At 33.7% G+C, this 20,232-nt stretch overlaps 1 protein-coding gene across 22 annotated transcripts in view; it reads right to left on the reverse strand.

Annotated features, from left to right (window-relative positions):
- The window catches only part of LOC117170201 (plasma membrane calcium-transporting ATPase 3), a 1,035,667-nt gene that overhangs the window by 419,748 nt on the left and 595,687 nt on the right, over window positions 1–20,232 (reverse strand). For 21 of the 22 annotated variants that reach the window (XR_004466737.1, XR_004466741.1, XR_004466738.1 and 18 more), the window contains one exon: window positions 1,518–1,650. Coding sequence is in view for 17 of the 22 variants with exons in the window: in XM_033356800.1 (XP_033212691.1) it covers window positions 1,518–1,650 (133 nt within the window). In the remaining 5 variants the exon portion in view is untranslated. Of the gene's footprint in view, window positions 1–1,330; window positions 1,383–1,517; window positions 1,651–20,232 lie in introns of those variants that run through there. The other variant, XM_033356808.1, reaches the window with a different exon arrangement.

Below are 20,232 nucleotides of genomic sequence, written 5' to 3' on the forward strand. Positions count from 1 at the left end.
TATCAATTAGCAGGTTCTATCGGCATCCTGCTACACCTTTTTTCGAAACCTGTTTTTCGTACATCTCTCTCCACACAGACAAATTCTTCGAACAATCATGTTTCTCAGGAGCACTGCAAAGATCTTATACAGTGTGTTCAAACAAGTTGTTGGCCTTCAATTCTCTAGGTTGGACAGGTTGCCTTTTTTCGGTAATAGTTTAGTGCGTCCTAAGACCAGTCATTGTGAAATGAGAGTTTTTTACTTTAAATATGAGATGAATATGCGGGCCAGATGTTGGCGTGTAGAATTAAACTTCTTCCACCAGAAGTTATTGATAACATGTAATTCTCCAGAGGAAAAGTTCCTTTAACCCCTAAGTGCTTTTTTTACTTATTTAGCAGTGATTAATGGATATTCCTCCTCAAATATTATAAGGTTATCGCAAAACTCCTTGAACCGGATGACATTATAAGTATCTTCTTTTAACTTCAATATCTTCGGAAACTTGTATACCTCTCTCTAAAAAGTTTCTACCTTCTTGGGCTTGGGTGGATTTTTGACAAAAACAGGGAGAACGCTGACGTGGCGTGATGCGTCAGCAATAAACTGTTGATTCTTCCTGATCCATCTCCTCCACTTTTGTATTCTCCTTCTTGCGTCAGATAACACCCGTTTTTTAAACAATATGCTGCTTAATTGCCAGCAGTTTTAACTTGTTCAGTGTGTAATTGAAGATCCTGAGTTCTTGGACGAACTTTCTAACCCTTTCCGCGAACGGTCTACCAGATGTTATGTAGTCAATCACACAATGTACACGGGACGCAATCTGTCTTGTCCATTCAACCTTTTTGTTTAGTTTATGCAAGAGTCTTTTGATCTTTTAATCCATCTTCATTTTTAGCCATTGATTTGAATCAGTCAAAGCTCTCGCAGCACCATAAACTAAACAATGGATGGGCTAGAGATCGAACTCCTCCGCGATATCCTCACGAAGGGAAACATTCATTTCAGCCGGATATTGGGGCTTAGGAGGAACCTGCATGTTAATGTTTCTCCTTGTCCTGAGGTCACTAACATCTCTCAGATGGTGCGTGCTTTTCACGTTTGGTCTCAATATCGCTTCCTCATCTTGGCATGCAGCTTTTTTAAATATCGGGACCCTGCAGTCGTTATTTAACATAGTTTTTGATTATACATATATTATAAGACTTTCTCGGTTCTGTTCGAATGATTTTTCAATTTGTCATTACGTGAAATGACAGATGGAACCCTGAGTCATACGATTTAGGACTTAAATGAATGAAAAATAAGTGATTATTATAATCGCAATAATTGTATAAGTACCAAGCACACAAAAAATTTTAAAGGTAAGGTGTCGATTGAACTATCATCAGTGGAACCTAGAAGGTAAATATAGAAGGTAAATAGTGGCTACTGTTAACGAAGAATAACACATTTAAAAGTGTTATATTTATGAAAGGGTTCTTAAATTTTCATCTTGAGTAATGGTATGACAATGAGAGAGAAATAGTTACCTGAGTCTGCAGCCGTGTTAGACCACGGATCCATAGAATTTGTCCTGCGCGAGGCTTTTTATCTGAATCAGGATCATACTTCTCATCTCCTAGATTGATAGCACCAATATCATCCGGCTGGCCGCGGCCCCATCTGTTTTTAAAAAAAATTAAACCAGTTCTTCATCAATCAGATCCCTTTTAAGTAAAGATTTTTTTTTCGTTTGTAGGTAGCTCCTGTACTCACTGCACCCAATTGACGTTTCCCCCTTCGCTCCCCTCCCTCCTTATTAATATTGCTTAACACTAAAATACATCTACATGAAAACTAACTCGAATTCAACAATAAAATATACAAATAAAGTAAGACATAATATTTAAAAAAAAACATAATAAAACTTTTCTGAAAAAAACATTAAAGAATTATCAAAATGAAGAATGACGCCAAATTGAGTAACCATAAGCCAACGAATAAGGGAAAAGAAGGGGGTACACATGCTTTTTCACGAGACATTTTGTACTGAATGATCTCAAATTTTCACGTCTAATAAAAATAATGAAGCATGTAATGAATGTATGCGTTGATGAAGGAAATGTCAATGTATTTATCTACATATGTACGAAAAGAGTTACTGAAGATAATGAACACTTAGTCACTTATTTCAGTACTGGTATAATTGGTACAAGGGAAAACGTCGTACTGTAAAATTCATGAAACTTATTGTTTGGATGTTTAAAGCTTTTTGACGGACAATTTTCAACTATTACTTCTGATGAGTATATTGAGAGGTTAGGGAAATCTTCAGCGAAAACATAAAACTTTCGAACGGAGTTTGGCAAGTTTTTAGCGAAACGCTTCTTCCGCGCACCTTCATTCAAGGATGAAATATTTACGTATAAATGGTGTATGTTTACATACACATTCAATAGCCAAAACATGTTTGGAAGTAGTTTTTTTTATATATTTTCATAATAAAATTCTCTGTTTGATTTTAAAACTATATATAGCGTTTTTTGCTCTAAAAGATGCTCACCCAAAAGATAATTCAAATATTATGTATTTAATATTAAATATTCAGCAAATTACGTTAACGCTAGTGCATCAACTCACCATCATACCATATTTACAAACATTGTCGTGCTAGTTAAATAGCTCGAGTTAATAAAAATAATTCCTTTTTTACGTGAGAGTACATAGAGAGTACAGTTTGACAAAGATGAAATGCACAATTTGCGTACGAAATTATTTTATAGGCATGTGATACTTAGAAAATTATCGATTGTACCAGTTTTAGGTTCCCCCGGCTTTTTTTCTATAATAATAAATATTTTGTCTTAAAAATATATGAATTGATAGCGAACATGATAACGGACGTCCCTGAACATTTTTTTGTGGGTTAATTAAACAAAAATTTAATTTTGTTAAATTTGATTAATTTGCATGGCACTTTGGAAATAGTATCGATTTTGTCAGTGTTAGATTCCCCCGGCTTTTTCCTAGATTAATACTTATTTTGTCTTCAAAATCTGAGGAATAATAGAGAACATGCTAACGGACGTGTCTGCACACTTTTTTTGTGATTTCATTCCAAAAAATTTGATTCTGCTAAAAACGTGTGTGTATATTTCGAGGATATGTGTGTTACAATTCTCTCCCATAATTTTTATAGTTCTTACTGATGGCATCGGTAGATGCTACATTATCGGAATGACAGAGCTGAAAAATGACCCTAACCTAAAAATAATGCACATGTATGAAAGTTTTATTCAGCACAATAACATTTTTTGGTTATTATTCCTCAAAAAAGAGTCTAGGGACGTCCGTTATGGTATTTTACAGCATCTCCGAATTCAGTTTTTAAACATTTTCATTTTTGTTAAAAAAAAAACAGGGGGAACTGTACCCGATTGATCACATGATGAAGCATCACATATGCCCTTAAAGAACAAAATGAATTTTCGCAAAGTATTCACTGTTAATACATGATGATTTCAAAGAACCTAAACAATGTTTATGTAGCATTTCGAACCATTTAGGCATATGGTGTGTGAAAATAGCGATTCTTGTGTCAATAATTTATTTTAGTTATTCGAATTTTATCATGCATCTCAGGGTACACCAAAAAATTCAAGTTTTTTATTTCGTACCTCACTAGCAGTTATATTATTCGTGAGGGTATAGAATCCAACTCCTTTTTTTAATACCTTTTTAACAACGATAAGGTAGTATAAACATCATTTTAATTACTGATAGATCTTTTGTCATTTTAAAATGGAAAATTATTCTTAAAATTCAACTTTAAAATTAAAGCGCTCAATTTTGGGTGGCTTATATTCGAAATATGGTTTCATCATAGATTAAATAAGGATTTTCTATTAAAGTCTTGTAACATAATTTGTTCTTTTCAGACGTTATTTATTTTGCCAAAGCATTTGTTTTTCAGTAAATTTCGATTCTTTACACAAATCCTCTAATAAATTGATAAAAATTGATTAAAAAAAATTGTTATTTCAAAATAACAAATTTTCCCCGAATGTTTGCTTCGGCACCACTCCTGATAGAGTAATAAGTCTGAAAGTAAAAACTTTATTAGAGACTCGAACTATAAATGAATTTTTTAATGTTTTCTAATGATAAGACGAAGATGTGGGATCACAAAAGCGAAACAAGAATTTATGTTTGTTTTTTTAAATTAAAATAGCGTTTCCTCAAACTTTAAATTAAAACCTTTGGCCGAATTATTCAGGATGTTTTTATATTTAAGAAATTCCTCTATTTAATCTTAAAAGTTTAACCCTGACTGATTAGATTCTGACTGTCCAGGACTTAATATTTTTAAGTTAATTGTTTTTACTTTTTCGCAAGCTTAATACAATTCCCAATTGGTATGGATTTTAAAGCTTATTCTGGGATTTAATCAGACTTTCCTAGGATTCAAAAATCCACACATTTAAATTAGTGAATCGTTTTCACTTGATTTTATGGCATTCTACAATCGAGAATTTCTTTTCGGAATTATCTCCCGAATGACAACTGCTTGAAAATCCTACTCACATTTCTTAAAATCGTATAACACTGACAAATGGAAATTTTATGACTGGTACAGATTATTAATTAAGTGAAAGTATTCGGCATTATTTTCGAGAACTTTATAATAATTCTCTTATTTTTTATACAAAAAATTATGTTTTTTTTTTTAATGAAGGGCAATTTTTTCTCTGTTAAATCCTGGACATGCATTGTTGGAAAGAAGAATCTATTTGAAACACACGGAATGCTACCTATTTTTCTCGAATGAGTGCCGAGCTCGTTTTCGTGTTCCCGCAAATGCAGCTGCTCGTAGCGGTGCTGAGCCAAGAGTGCACTTCCTCGATCAGTCCTCGTATCGTGTAGGTCACTCCATTTATCAGACCCATTCATCCCCTCTCTTTTTCATTAAAGAATGCGCACGCAATTATCGCTTTTCCTTCATTTCGATCCCGTTTCACATAATAGCTACATTCTTAAGATACATCTAATCCTTTCGGTTATGAATTCATGAGAGGTCATTTAGTAGCGTAATATAAATATTGGTCTCCCATTCTGAATGGATAATTCTATTTTTAATTAAAAAACATTCTGAACTGCTTCAGTCTCTTTCAAAACAGAAAATTTATTTGAAAAAATCAACCATTAAAAACAGCTATGTTTAATCAAAATGATAAATATCATGAGCTTTGCAAAACTTTTAAACATAATTAAAAGTATTATATTTGGAAACTTATTACAAAGTATTTTTTATAATATAAAGAAGTTATATAAAGAAATTATAAAGAATAAAAGCAAATATTGACAATTTGAGGTTTCCCAGAATAGTTGAGAATCTTTTCGGACAGATATGGAGCAATTCATGGCAGATAATTGAGTGACCGTCTCGATCACATTAACTAACTAAACATTTAAACATTATTAACAGTAGGAAATTATTACGTTTTAAACATAAAAATATTTAATTAAATGTCCCATCGAGAAAATGTTTCCAAATACAAATACGGAAAACAAAATTAATCAAAAGAATTGCAAATAATTCAATAATTTTTTGCAAACTGGTAAGTGACTGATATTTTTTCGATTAAAACATTCACCTGCATTTTATTTGATTTGTCTCTTTAAATTAGTTTTTGTGACATTTGTGATAATAGAGAAGCATCACGTGAGGGTTTTTAAGAGTTTAAAAATGGCGATTCATTTTTTATAGAGTCCTATAGAAAGTAAAATTAAAAAATGGATAGAACAAAAAATATGTACTTTATAGAGATGGACAATTTTTACTGAAATAATTTTCCAATAACCGCAACAATCTTGAAGTAAATCAAGATAAACCTGTTTTTCCTGGTTTTCCGGGATCACATTTTACACAGCTAGTTTTTAGGTAAGAAGATGAGGAATAGGATCACACGCTGTTTTACATTCTCAAATTCGGAATTTACGTGACACCTTATAGCTAATACAACCTCTTGTAATAGCTCTTACGTAAAACTCACTTTCAAACCGGCGCGGATCCAAAGAAGGACTTTAGGGAGGAGGTACCCAATAATTATACATCCCCCTAACTCTCAAGAGGGAGGTTAATAATAATTTAAAAACTGTTTCTTCGCTTTGAATTTTTATGATAAACTATATAAATATATTAATCATTAATGTTACAAACATACTTAAAAATGTTTAAATAGGAACCATGTTTTTATAACAACAAGCTGCGCCTTGTATGCGATGATATAATCATTAATCATAAACTATAAAAAGATTATTTTTTGACAGCAAAGTTTAGGCGTCTACTTGCACTCTGCGATATTCATATTCCCGGTTCAAATTCGGGCTGAGGCAGAATTTTTCGTATTCTTAAAAAATTATTTGTTTGAAGTAATCGTTTTAGAGAATCAAAATTTGTATTGATTTTAAATACGCGCAATCATTTTCAATGTCCTAAATGGAAGAATAAGAGAATAGAGATAAATATCAAATTGTTTTTTATTTTTTTTAATAGTGCAGACATTTTTTCGTAATATTATGTATTCATCTTATGCTAAACAATAATTTATGTGTTCTGAAATTACAAAATTCAGCCTTGTTTGCAGGCTGCCAAGAATTTTCAGCTTAGCTATTTTCTGCATATTTCGAGGAAATGTTGAAATTTTTCATAAAAAAATTACTGAGATTCAACTATAATTTATTTAATAAATAATAGGAGGTGCCAATACATTCTCAATCTAAAGTACTGTATACAATTCTTGTCACCCCCTGCCAAGAATTGGATTGTATGTTCTTGCAATGATTCCTATTCTTGGCAATCGGAAAAAGTATGGTTATGTTCGTTTGTTGTTGTGTAAAATTCAGAATCAAAGACCGAATTAAAGGTACAAACGATATTTTAAAGTAAATTACTAAAGCGGTTCTTAAAAGAATTAAGTAAGTAATTATATTTAGTGATATATTTTATTCAGAAATAAGAGTAAATTCGAAATTTAGCGATGTAGACTTAACCACAAATCAGTCTAATGTATATATCACTCACAACTAGTCTGTACAACAAAATTAATGCCCGATTTACACATAGAAAAAGAATCTCGATTGCAATTTTTAGCACTTTTGAAAATGTGTTAAATAATAATAATAATAATAATAATAATAATAATAATAATAATAATAATAATAATAATAAGGCTGCTTTAAATAGTGTAGAGAGAAAAGAAGTTTTTTGTAACCAGTTTTCAGGTTAGCATGCAACTGATGAAACATTATACGATTCTGCAGATTTGAGACCCAAAACGAAAAGGAAGGCACATGACGGCAGAAGGCATCTATGTTTTAACATCGTAGGAATAGGGAGATTAGAAATTATAAAAAATAAAATGAAAACAATATATAAAACTAAGAATAAGGAAGCTAAAAAGTAAAAACGAAAACGGCAAAATTAAATTTCAAAAAAAGCCCTAGAAGATAGAAATAGAAAAAAGTTAAAAACCAACAGGACTATGAACTAAAAAAATCAATTTTGAAATAATAACGATCTTCAAAAGCAGCCGAGGATCATAACCTCTAGATTTGGACTAGATAGCTGCTGATAAATAAGTAATTTAAGCCGGACTGTTTGTTTATAAATGAAAAATAATTGATAAACAATGTTTCCCTTCACTATTCACTTAATAGTGATACTATTAAAACACTATTTCATCTTCATATGACTAAGGTGCCAATAATTGGGTCCATCCCTGCTAAGAATTGCGTTAACCCTACCAAGAATTGCATTTCTAGGCTAATGAGCTAATTTTAATTATTTTTTCAGTTTCTAATATATATTTAGGTAAATAAAGCTTAGAATTTGATACCCTATTATATTAGCACCGTACATATTATTATTACATTTATCACATGTACAATTTATGACATTAATTTCTTTCTCAAAGCCTGAAATTTGCCTTCACCTGCCAACAATTGGGTACATTACCCTATATAATTTTAAGAAATTTTAAATTAAATATATTAAAATTTAAAAGATTACAATTTCTCAAGTTTAACACTTTTTTAATTATAAGTTCAATTACTTTTATTTTCAGTCGTTGCAAATGAATAATTATTCCATTGTAATTTATACGTTAATTTTTTTTAAATCTTTGTGATGTCGCGGATTTCCCGAACATCACCAAAATAAAGTTATCTGAAAAATTTAGTAAAATACGCTTGGTTTGCATCAAGAGTAAATTCGGCACTCCTTATTGTTATTTTTTTTAGATTTAAGATTTATTTGGCTATGTTTCTTTTTTTCCTAAAATCGCTATGAGAGCTTTTGAATTTTGCGGTCTTGAGTAGTGAATCTTATAGGTCTCCACCACCTCACATTGTGTCACTGACTAGGGTCTGTCGTCACCTCCACCTTAGCGAGGCTTCTTCTGGCTTGTGACCTTCAGTGTGTTCTTCTTCTGGCTTTACCTCCTGGATTATCGCATCTGCTCTCTCTTTGGCCATCTGAGATCTACGACATGTCTCTGGTAAAAATGGAACAAGGCGATTACCAGCTTAATTATGGATATACTACGTAATTTCGCCACCTTTTATATTTTATTTCTGGCTGTTGATGCCGTCTCTCTTATCTATTGTTCTAGGAGTCATGGAGTCCGAAATCACATCTGCCGTTTGAAGCATAGACTTCCGTTCTCCAATTCTCGTACAGGAGTGCATTTGGCCACCCCGCTAGCCTCAATTTCCCAAGGACTATACTGCTTCTCGAGAATAAGGAAAGAATCTTGATTGATGATTTAGTTCAGCGAGACAGAGGAAGACACAACGAAGAGAAGAAAAGGCGACACGGCAGACCAATGGAAAACGAGCCTACATGAGGATCTCTCTCTTTACCGTAGCAATTAAAAGTATTCCTATGCGCAAGACACTAAATATTTCTCCTACCAATCACTGTTCTTCGCGTTGGCGTAAGTAGATTCCGGCATTTCTGGTCTAGTTTTTGAACTCAAGGTGCGAACCACGTGCTACTCAACGACCCGCCGATTAACTGGTGCGATGAGGTAGGACCTGCATCCTTTTCTTTTATGGTTTGGCCAAGAAATTAAGTCCTAATATATTGATTATATTGATTTTTAAAAATAATTTACTCCTTGGCAAAATCATACTAATTATTTTACAATCATGCTTTGTGCTTTATATATTATGAGTCTGTCAATCATTTGCCTCACTCTTTTATTTGAATTAAACCCCAGAAATGTGACTCAATGTATTCCCCTAAAATTGTATTAGCAGAGATCATTTCTCCTTTCCCCTATCGATAATTGAAACTCTAAAATGTCTTTTTTTTGTATCTTGAAATATTTCAATGGGCTATCAGCTTTCCGATGTTCCCCAAAAATTGTACTAGCAGAGATCATTTACCCTTCCGCTGTCGATAATTGAAACTCTAAAATGACTTTTCTTTTGTAACTGGAAATACTTCAGTGTGCTATCATTTTTCCGATATTCCCCTAAAAGCGTACTAGCAAAGATTATTTTCCCCTTTCCGTATATGTAATTAATCTTGTCTGAAAATATGTTCTGAAAAGTAAGCCGTTCCCATTTAGAATTATATTACATTCGACCCTTCCCCTAATTCCATGTAATTATTATTGTAATTCTGGTGGCTATTTTCTTTTTGAATTTATTATTGCTTTGTAATTTGCGTAATCTGAGGATTATAAAAACTATCGAATTGTAGAATCTTCATGGAAGCCACGGTTCATATAGTCATAAATTTACACCTAAGTCCTTGGAAAATAATTATAACAAATCAACCTTAATTATTATTTTGAAATCGAGTTTTGCCAAATCATTGAAACCCGGCCCCTCTACTGTCACGAGACCGCGACTTTATATTATAATAATTATATATTTCACTATATGTATGAGATCAATATATTCAAAATGTTGAAGAAAAAGTTTACGCGCCGATAAAAATAGAATTGGTCTTGAGGAGTGGTCGATATCTTCTCATGGAAGCACAGAATGGCACGGTTACTATGACAAACGCACCGTCCTACCTACCAAGGGGGGCGGAATCATGCATCTAACGAATCGTCCAGCACTTGGAAAGGAAGAAAACCATAAATCCTTCTACCACGCTATTATATAAGCTCTGGCACAGGTGGACGCCAGAGAGTTTTTCAGTCGCAATTCAGTCTTTATTCGTCGGTCTTAGTCCAGTTCAGTCTCACCCAGTTCTTTTGAGAAATCTTTCGGTACGGAGTGTCAACCCTGGGGTTCAGGGTTTCTAAGAATACCAATCAATTGTGACAGTTTCCTTATCCTGACAAACTCACCACGTGTTCACTATCGATTATTTGGATTACCGTTACACTGAGGGTCCAGGATCCATTACTGAACTCGCTTCCGGATCCACTTCTGAAGGAATCCTGCTCACAGGAGTAAACATAAACTCGGTAAGTCCAAACAATATTCATCCCTTAAATCTTTCCCTCTCTCATGTGTGAAAACACTCATAAATCCGTTCTTTACAGTCGGAGAGTGTCAACCAAATCAGCGTTACCTAACGAATCTATTGGAGTATCCATTATCTAACCTTCGCGCATCTTTTCTTCCACACGGAATATTTTATGTATCACAAATATAAATAAATTGATTTGATTGTAATTCATGTGTTTCCTATTTCATTGACTTGTGTTGGCTCATCCCAATTGTGGTACCATTCGACTACAATTAAAACGAGCATTAGGGAATTTTGGTGTATGTATACGTTGTCAAGACGTTACATACTCTAATATTTGGGTGCATCGGTCGGGAAACCAAAAAGCAAAAGTCATTGAGTTTCACATGTTTTCGAGAAAATCTGTTGAAACAAGAAGGTTGATGAATACTCGCCCTATGACATTCATGAATAATTTAAACAATGTCAAATAGGCCTGGTAATACTAGTGAAAAGACAGATTCAAATAACATTAGAATTACGCGTAGTCAAGCACAAGCGAATCCCGAAATTGCCAAAATAGTAAGGGAAAATAAGGGACTACCTGACTCAAAAAAAAGAAACCGAACCAATAAAATTCAAGAAAATTTCTCCCAAACATTGCCTACATCAAGTGAAAATCTTTCTGGTACGAATGTACCAAGTGTATCGAATCTTGAATTATTGAAAATCAATAAAGAAGCATCGCAATTTAGTAACACGCTTCCAGTAAATTTGGTGGGAAACAAGGATAAAAGTGTAATAATTAGTTCAAGTAATTCCACTTATCGCGATCAATTAAGTGAAACTGTCTTCCTTGATGACGGTAACCCAATAAATTCAACAGTTTTAGAAAACTCAACTTTGAAAATAGTATAATAGACGAAGAAATTCGCGATTTCAATCTTGAAGGTGCCGCTTCACTAAAACTTCAATATTTTTATAATAAGACAACTCGTGGAAATACAGAAAATAATTGTCAAGTTAAGGAAGAGAAAAAACCGGATGTAAATAGAGACCTTACTGCAAAAGAAGAAACCCTGTTACGATTCTTAAATAAAAACCCTGTTTCACAAGAATTTTTATTTCCACCTAATAATGATAACACGCTCGTAGATAAATTCTTAGCACAATCTCACCAAACTGAACGGTGTCAAATAATCAAATGATTTCGCTACGTGATGCCTTAGAAGTCGTGCCCATATTCAATGGTAATAATATTCCCTTAACCCATTTTATTGAAGGCTGTAACGAAGCGAAGGAAATGCTTCCTGAATCTGTTGAATCGAATTTGGTAAAATTAATCCGGAGCAAACTAACAAATGAAGCTAGAAAGTGTATTTCTGGGTCATCGTACACTAAAATTGAGGATTTGATAGATTAAAAAGGGTTTATGCGCTAGATAAAACAGTTTAACAGTTACAGGGGGAATTAGGTAGAATATATCAATGGGAAAATGAAAAAGTTATTGCTTACGCAGCGCGCATCCGAGAAATCGGAAATAAAATTTTAGACGTTCATAAAATGAGCAATAATGGACAAATAGATCCTACCTTTGAAGGAAATTTAGCTACAGACATTACTGATTGTTTCTTGCGCGGGTTGAGACCAGAGTTGGAATCAAGAATTATTAAACAAAGGACATCTAAAGAAACGGTAGACGCTGCCATTAAGGTAGAAAGAAGGTTATTAGATACAAAAGCATTACGGGAAGAAGGAAGATTTAAAACATCTCATGAAACCGGAAATCAAACAATTAGCCATGATAATGGATTACTTAAATCAGGTAAAATAGCTATAGCACAAGAAGAAGTAGAATTAGGATGTCAAATATGTGGAAAGAGGGGTCACGCGGCCCGCACCTATCGCTTTCTAGGTCAGGCTCAAGAAAATTTCCCTAACCGTAGCTTCCAACGCCAGACATGGAAAAACCCTCCTAATCAATACAGAGGTCAACGACCGAACCTCAGTGATCCGTACCCTACGTTTCGAAATTAGGGAAACCCTCGGCATTTAAGATCAGCAGATGGTCCACAGTATTCGGCTCCGCCCCAAAATACATTTTACACAGTTCCCAGGCAAGAACGAGATATTCAGGGTCAATGGCAATCAAGACGATACAACCAAAATACTAATAATTATTATAATAGTAGGAATTGGAACCAAGGTTAAAGAGAAAATAATAATAGAAATTGGAATCACGGTCAAAGACAAATAATTATAGGCCTTATAGGAAACGCGAGAAACCCCCTCAATCAGGGTGCAATGAGGGAGGTTACAGCTACCGAGAATTAAATGCGCCCATTGTAATCAATAAAGAAGATCCAGAAATTAAAACAGCAAAAGTTAACCTAAGTATAGGAAGTTTAATACCATCTGTCCTTTTAACTGTTGAAGGTTTAAATAATCCTGTGTGTATGATGGTAGACATAGGTGCAGGGCCTAACTTAATCAAAAAACATTCTATTCAGGATATTTTATCTATAAATAAAGCAGAAATACTTCGATTAACAGGAATAAATAGTCATCCAGTATATACTTTAGGACAAGTTGAAGTTAAGGTTTTTGGATGTCTAACCATTTTTAATGTGATTCCGAACGAGGTACCCGTAGATTATGATGGAATTTTAGATTCAGAATTTTTCTCCAATAATGATGTTAAAATTAATTATGAAACAAGAACACTTGAAATAAAAGGTCAAATCTTTCCTTTTATAACCGATGAAACTATAACTATACCAGCCAAATCTATTTCTAATTTTTTTGTAAAAATTAAAAATCCAGGAAGAAGAGAAGGCTACGTACCCAGATTATTAGTTAAAAATGATGTTTTTTTAGGTGATGCTTTAGTAACCAATAATGATGGTAAGGCATACATGAAAATAGCCAACGTATCAATGCAGTCAAAAGAAATAAAGATACCCCTAGTCACATAAGAAGAATTTGAGGAAATGAAAAAACAATCTGCGAGTTTCGATGGATCAAATAATTATACCCTTTTCGAAAAATCTCCTGATCAAATTTTTGATGAATTTTTGCTCTCGGACTCAAAAATTGATGAAATTTGTTCTATATATAATATCAATTATGAGAACAGATTCAAACATCTTAAAAGTTTACTTAGATTAGATCACTTATAGGCACAAGAATTAGAACATGTTGACAACCTTATTTTGAAAAATCTAGATCGCTTTCATATTCCTGGTGAACAACTCGAAGCCACAACTGTCCTTGAACACCATATACCTACAACGGATGATATTCCCATCGCTTCACGTCAATACCGCTTTCCTCCGATTCACAAAGAAGAAGTAACTCGTCAAGTCAATGAGTTACTTGATAACGGTATAATTAAACCATCTCAATCTCCATACAATACACCTGTATGGATTGTTTCAAAAAAGGTTGACTCGCAGGGAAATAAGCGGTGGAGAATGGTGTTAGATTTTAGGAAGTTGAACGAAAAAACTATTGGTGACTCTTACCCTTTATCAAATATAAGTGAAATTCTGGATCAATTAGGAGGAGCCCAGTATTTTCCTGTATTTGATCTTGCATCGGGATTCCATCAAATCAAAATGAGTACCAAAGATGCCCACAAAACAGCCTTTTCTACACCTTATGGCCACTATGAATTTGATCGGATGCCTTTTGGGCTTAAAAATACGCCGGCTACTTTTCAAAGACTTATGGACCTTGTTTTAACCGGACTACAAGGTACAGATTTGTTCATTTATTTAGATGATATTGTGCTTTACGTCGACAGCCTCGAGGAACATAAGAGGAAATTCACGGAATAAATGAATCGACTTCGTAATGCCAATTTAAAGTTACAGTCTGACAAATGTGAATTTTTAAGACCTGAAGTAGTATATTTGGGGCATATAATTGACAAAAACGGAGTTCGCCCTGATCCAAAGAAGGTACAAGCCGTACAAAAATTTCCTGTCCCAAAAACTCAAAAGAATATCAAACAATTTTTAGGTTTAGCAGGATACTATCAAATTTTTCTAAAATCACTAGTCCTTTAGCTCAACTCTTAAAAAAAGATGCACCTTTCACCTGGGAAGAAAAACAACAGATTGCTTTTGAAACATTAAAAGCAAAATTATGCGAGGAACCCGTCCTCATTCGACCAGATTTCTCAAAACCATTTGTACTTACAACTGACGCATCTGGTTATGCTATTGGGGCAATATTATCCCAAGGTGCGATAGAAAAAGATAAGCCAATATCTTTTGGATCACGAGCCCTTAGTGATACTGAGCGGAAATATGACACTTATGAGAAAGAGGCTCTTGCAATTGTTTATGGAGTAACTCAATTTCTTCCTTATTTATACGGACACAAATTCACTCTTGTGACCGACCATAAACCATTGGTTTGGTTTAAGAATTCTAAAGACCCTTGCTCGAGAGTAACCCGTTGGAGATTGAAACTGGCGGAATATGACTTCGACGTTGTTTATAAAGGAGGAAAAATGAATGTAAACGCTGACGCGTTATCCAGGAATCCTGTTGAAAAGGAGGAAAATGGACATTTTAATGGAGAAAATATTATAAAAGCAAATGCTTATGTCAATAAAGGATCTTTAGACGAAGTCTGTGGAAAACAAAATCCAGTTGACTTGCTATGCTATGGAGAAATTAATTATGAAGTAATAGAAGGAAAAGGTTAGGGAAAATGTGAAGATCCTGTCCTTAAGAATTTACAATCTCTGAAGTGTGAAAAATCTGACAAAGGTTCAGATTTAATTATTGATGAAACTGAAAATAAAAATCTGTAAATTCCACTCGAAATGAAGGGGGTGGATTGCAGACATGGAGTGCAGTAGTCACTCGTGGAAAATTGAAAGCGAAAAATGAACTTGAAGAAGTAAGTACAAAAATGCAAAATAGAAACTATGTCAATAAAAATGATCCTAATGGAAATGAAGACATTGTACCTCATTCAGTTTTAAATAATGAGAATACGGAAAAGACTACATTTTTAGGAAAAAGGAAAAAAGGAAGACCCAAGAAAGTCATACAACAAGTAAAATTGTTTCCTCCTAATGAAGAAAAAAGGGGTAGACCTAAAAAGGAAATTCAAAAAGTGAATTTTCCTTCAATAAAGAAGAGAGGAAGACCCAGGAAATTTTCTGAACAAAGCCCCTCAATGACAAGGACAAATATGAAGAATAAAGAAACAGAAAATGATTTCGAAATTATTGATAGCTTGGATTCCAATTCTGAATATAAGTTAAATAAAAATGAAAAGTTAAAGAATTATAAAAAATTAAGGAAACAAAGAATTTAAGAAATATATACTGAAGAAAGTGCAGCAGATTCTAGTTCTTTCAATGAAGAGGAAGAAGAAGAGGAAAAGGATCAGGATATTTACGAAAATTTTGAATTGACTCTAGATATAGAAGATCCATTGGATGATTCTGAGGAAAAGATACAAGCAGAAATACCCATACAAAAAACGCTGTGGAGTCAGGTAAGAATGAAATCACCCGTCCTCCACCCGAACCTCCCCCTGAAGAAACTACTTCAGTCGGATTGAACATTTTACGATGAAACATAATTGAATGCCGTGATCAGTTATGCATGAGGAAAGACAATTATGCTTATCTTTTAGCAGTTGATGGAAGTCCACTTGATAACGGTTCAACAATGCTTGAGAAACGAGGAGAAATGCCAAAGTTTCCAAATTTATAGGTAGGATTATCAAAAGAAATCAAGAAGGGTGAACAGTATCATATTGCCCATCTAATTGAAGATGAGAACAAAAGTAATCTTTCTGAAAATTTAAAAAATATTAAGTCAGCGATTTATTCATTAAAAGCAATGATAGAAAAATTAAAATTGAAATCAATTAGCTTAGCGAGAACCACTGAAATTAATCATGTATCTTGGCAGGAAATACTAGTCATTTTAGATTCAGCATTTAAGGATTCAAAAAGAAATTTATAGTCTGTAAAGGGCTTGTTCGGTATCCCACTAATGAACAAAAATCAGCAGTTTTAGAAGAAGCCCACTCTTCAGTAACGGGTGGACATAAGGGTGTCACAAAAACATACAACAGGATACTTCAAAAATATTATTGGGCTAATATGAAGCTTGATATTCAAAAGTTTATTTAACAATGCTTGCAATGCCAATTAAAAAAGTTAGTCAGGGTTAAAACTAAGAATCCTATAATATTTACAGATACACCAAGCACAGCTTTTGAAAAAATTGCTATGGAAGTTGTAGGCCCTCTACCCCCAACTACGTTAGAAAATGAATACATTCTGACTATTCAAAATAATTTTACTAAATTTTGTATAGCGGTACCAATGCCTAATCAAGTTGCAAGTACTGTAGCTGATGCTTTCATAAAAAGATTCATCTGTATATATGGAGCACCAAAATGTGTATTAACCAAGGAAGTAATTTTTCAGGTAATTTACTCAAGAGATTAGCAAAAAGATTTAAAATCAAGCAGCTCAGAACAACCGCTAACCATCCACAATATAACGGATCATTGGAAAGATCGCATCACGTATTGGGTGAATATTTGAAACAATTCGTTTAAAAACATGCCGAATGGGATGACTGGTTGGAATTAGCAACTTTATCTTATAATGCCAGTGTACATGAGGGCACGCGTTGCACTACCTACGAATTAGTCTTTATGAGATCAGGGCTTTAGCCCGAAAAAATCTAATTTCAGCTAAAGAAAGATCGAAAATATATTATGACAAAAAAGCAAATCCACAAAACTTTGGAGTAGGCAATCATGTATTTATATTAAAAGGAGGAAAAATTTAAAAAATTGCAGATCAATATACAGGGCCTTTCGAAGTGTTAGAAGTCCTTGGAAAGGGAAACGTGAAAATTAACATAAAGAATTCTCCCAAAGTAGTTCGTATTAATCGTCTTAAATTATCACACATTAAACCAATTACAAAGAATTAGACAAAGAGAACATTTAAATTGAGAAGGAATTTCCAATTTTTGTTATATTACAGATAAATGGACCCTATTCATCGAAAAAGAATCGACCAACTTTGCGATCTGATCGTTGCCCGAGTTGATATATTGAGTTTATGGCCATACCTTTTTGCAAAAAATTTATTTAATCCAGATGATCGATGTGTGATTCGTTGGAAACAAAACCTCATGCACAAGGCAGCCATCAGGGACATTATCCTGACAATTAAAACTAGAGGATCATTAGCCTATGGAAATTTTACTTTAAGTTTATATCAATCTGGACACTCAATGTTGGCTGAACTATTGGAATTACTTGACTAGGTATAAACTGCACTCAGCTCTAATTAAAGAAAGGGAAAATTTAACATGCAACATCGTTCTCTTTGAAAAATAAAAAAAAATTTTAATTTATTTTAAAAAATTTTTAATTTATTTTTCTAGCCTTATCATTAAATAAGGACAAGTCAATAACAGGGTAAAACTCATTTTTCAGAAATGAAACGTGAAGAAGAAAAATGGAAACCCATAATGTTGCTATTACTATGGAGTGCAACCGCGGAAGCTATAGTGAGGTACGATTGCGGTCCCAATACTTTGAGTATTACAACCGTGTCTTTACTTGAGGTAGGAGGACGTGACATACCTACACCTAAATTACATATAGAATCAGTAAATATCCAATTATTACAAATAACAGATTATACGTCCACAAAAGTTATACAATGTAAAGTGCAAGTAGAACGCAGGATTAAATATTGTCGTATGTACTCTCATGTCTCAATGGTAGAAAATGGATATAAAAAATACATACAAGATGTTTCACATGAACAGTCTGAATTAATGCAAAAAACGGGGGTATTTATTGTAGGAAAAGATGCACAAATTTTCGGTTTGAAACCAAATAATTCTTATTCTCACACACTAATCATAGCTGGATCAGTCACAAATTATGGCTCCTGTTACGGTGCTTAATACTCTGACCCTTACGGTACTTAGAACTACGCAGTTGTCGAAGCTACTTATAAAATGAATTTAAATGATACAATGAATTTAAATGATAATAAAATACACCTAAGTTCAGGCGTGGTATGCGCAATTTCAGACACTACTTGTGTTGATATGGAGGGAGACACATTCGTAGAGAGGTAAAACAACTTTATCGAGACGTTTTAGCTGAAAAATGTAAACTCGAACAAGAAGTATTTAGAAATTTCCTTATTTTAGCTACTCAAGCACCTGCTGAATTTGCTTATCACTTAATGAAGGGACCAGGTTATATGGTAGTAGTGGCTGGAGAAATTGTTCACATAGTTCAATGTGCACAAGCTGAGGTTATTTTTCGAGAAACCAAGGAATGCTATATACAACTTCCAATTTTTAAAGAAAATCAAACATTTTTTCTAACTCCACGGACTCATATTATTTCAAGCACGGGCACACAAACAAGTTGTAACACATTTGTACCTTCAATGTATTTCTTTGGCGAGAAATGGTTTAAAATGTTACCAAATCATGTCGAAGGGCCAACACCCAATTTAATGATGCCTAAAACTAGACCTACCTGGGAATATACTAACCCTTCATCCTTAGTTACGAGTGGCACATATTCACAGGCTGATTTAGATAAGTTGAGAAACCATATAATGTTTCATGCTGAAAAGCCTATGGTTTTAAATACATTAGCTAGAGGAGTAATGGGAAAGCCTACAAGTAATCAAGGAATTTCGGTATTCATTCTTTTAAACGAAGAAACTTTGGACAAAATCGCACAAACTGCGTGGGCAAAATTTTGGACAGTATTCACCAATTTTGGAACAACAAGCGCAGGTGTCATTGGAATCGTGATAATAATAAGGGGCGTTAAACTCATAGCAGATACATTAATTCATGGTTATGGATTACATTCAGTTTTCGGATGGTCAGTTCACTTATTAGGTGCACTTTGGTCTTCAGTGCCTAATTTGTTATTACATCTAGGTAAAGACCGAGACCTATCTCCAAGAAGCAGAAGTCAAATTGAAGCCACACCCATAGATAGTATCGATGAAAAGGAAATAAACCAAACCCTAACACCGAAAATTCACCAACAGGTAACATAACGCTTAAAGTACGAACACATCTGTATCCTTCTTCACAACTTTCAGAAATAACATAAATTCATAGACAACAAAGTAGCTACCCTCTTCAACTTTAATCAAAATGTTTCGAAAGCCCTTCTCTCTTCTCCTTCAGGACCTTATAGAAAGTCAAAGGAAAATGCCACCTAATGACGAAGTTCAAGTTATAAGAGATACTGAGAAACAATTTATTTATTTAGTTACCTTGAGATACGAACGTTATACAATAATCAGTAGTAGTCAAGACGAAGATTTGGCAAAGCAAATTGCCACTCGCGCTTTGTATTGTAATTTACAAAAGAAAGCAAATCCAATAGCTTATAACCCAGAAGATGGGGTTACATCTGTAGCTGTATTTAATGAACTCGAAAATTTTTATAAAAGAGCAGCACTAGGAACAACGCCCTTAGAAGCTAAAGTAAAAGTAGCATTAAAAACCCTACATGCACTACGACATTTAAGATATCCAGTAGATATTTCAAGATTAAACGATTCACTTGAAACCCTCAATATCTACCATAAAGAAACAACTATATAAAAAAACGAAAAATGACTACTACGAGGGTAGTTCAATAAGTCCTTAGAATGACCAACAAATGGCGCGAATCGCTCCAAATCATCTGTTTTCAGTCAGCACCACTCCCGACTAGATATATGGTGCAGTCACAGTCCA

The sequence above is a fragment of the Belonocnema kinseyi genome, chromosome 3 (assembly GCF_010883055.1).
Source record: "Belonocnema kinseyi isolate 2016_QV_RU_SX_M_011 chromosome 3, B_treatae_v1, whole genome shotgun sequence".
NCBI lineage: Eukaryota > Metazoa > Arthropoda > Insecta > Hymenoptera > Cynipidae > Belonocnema > Belonocnema kinseyi.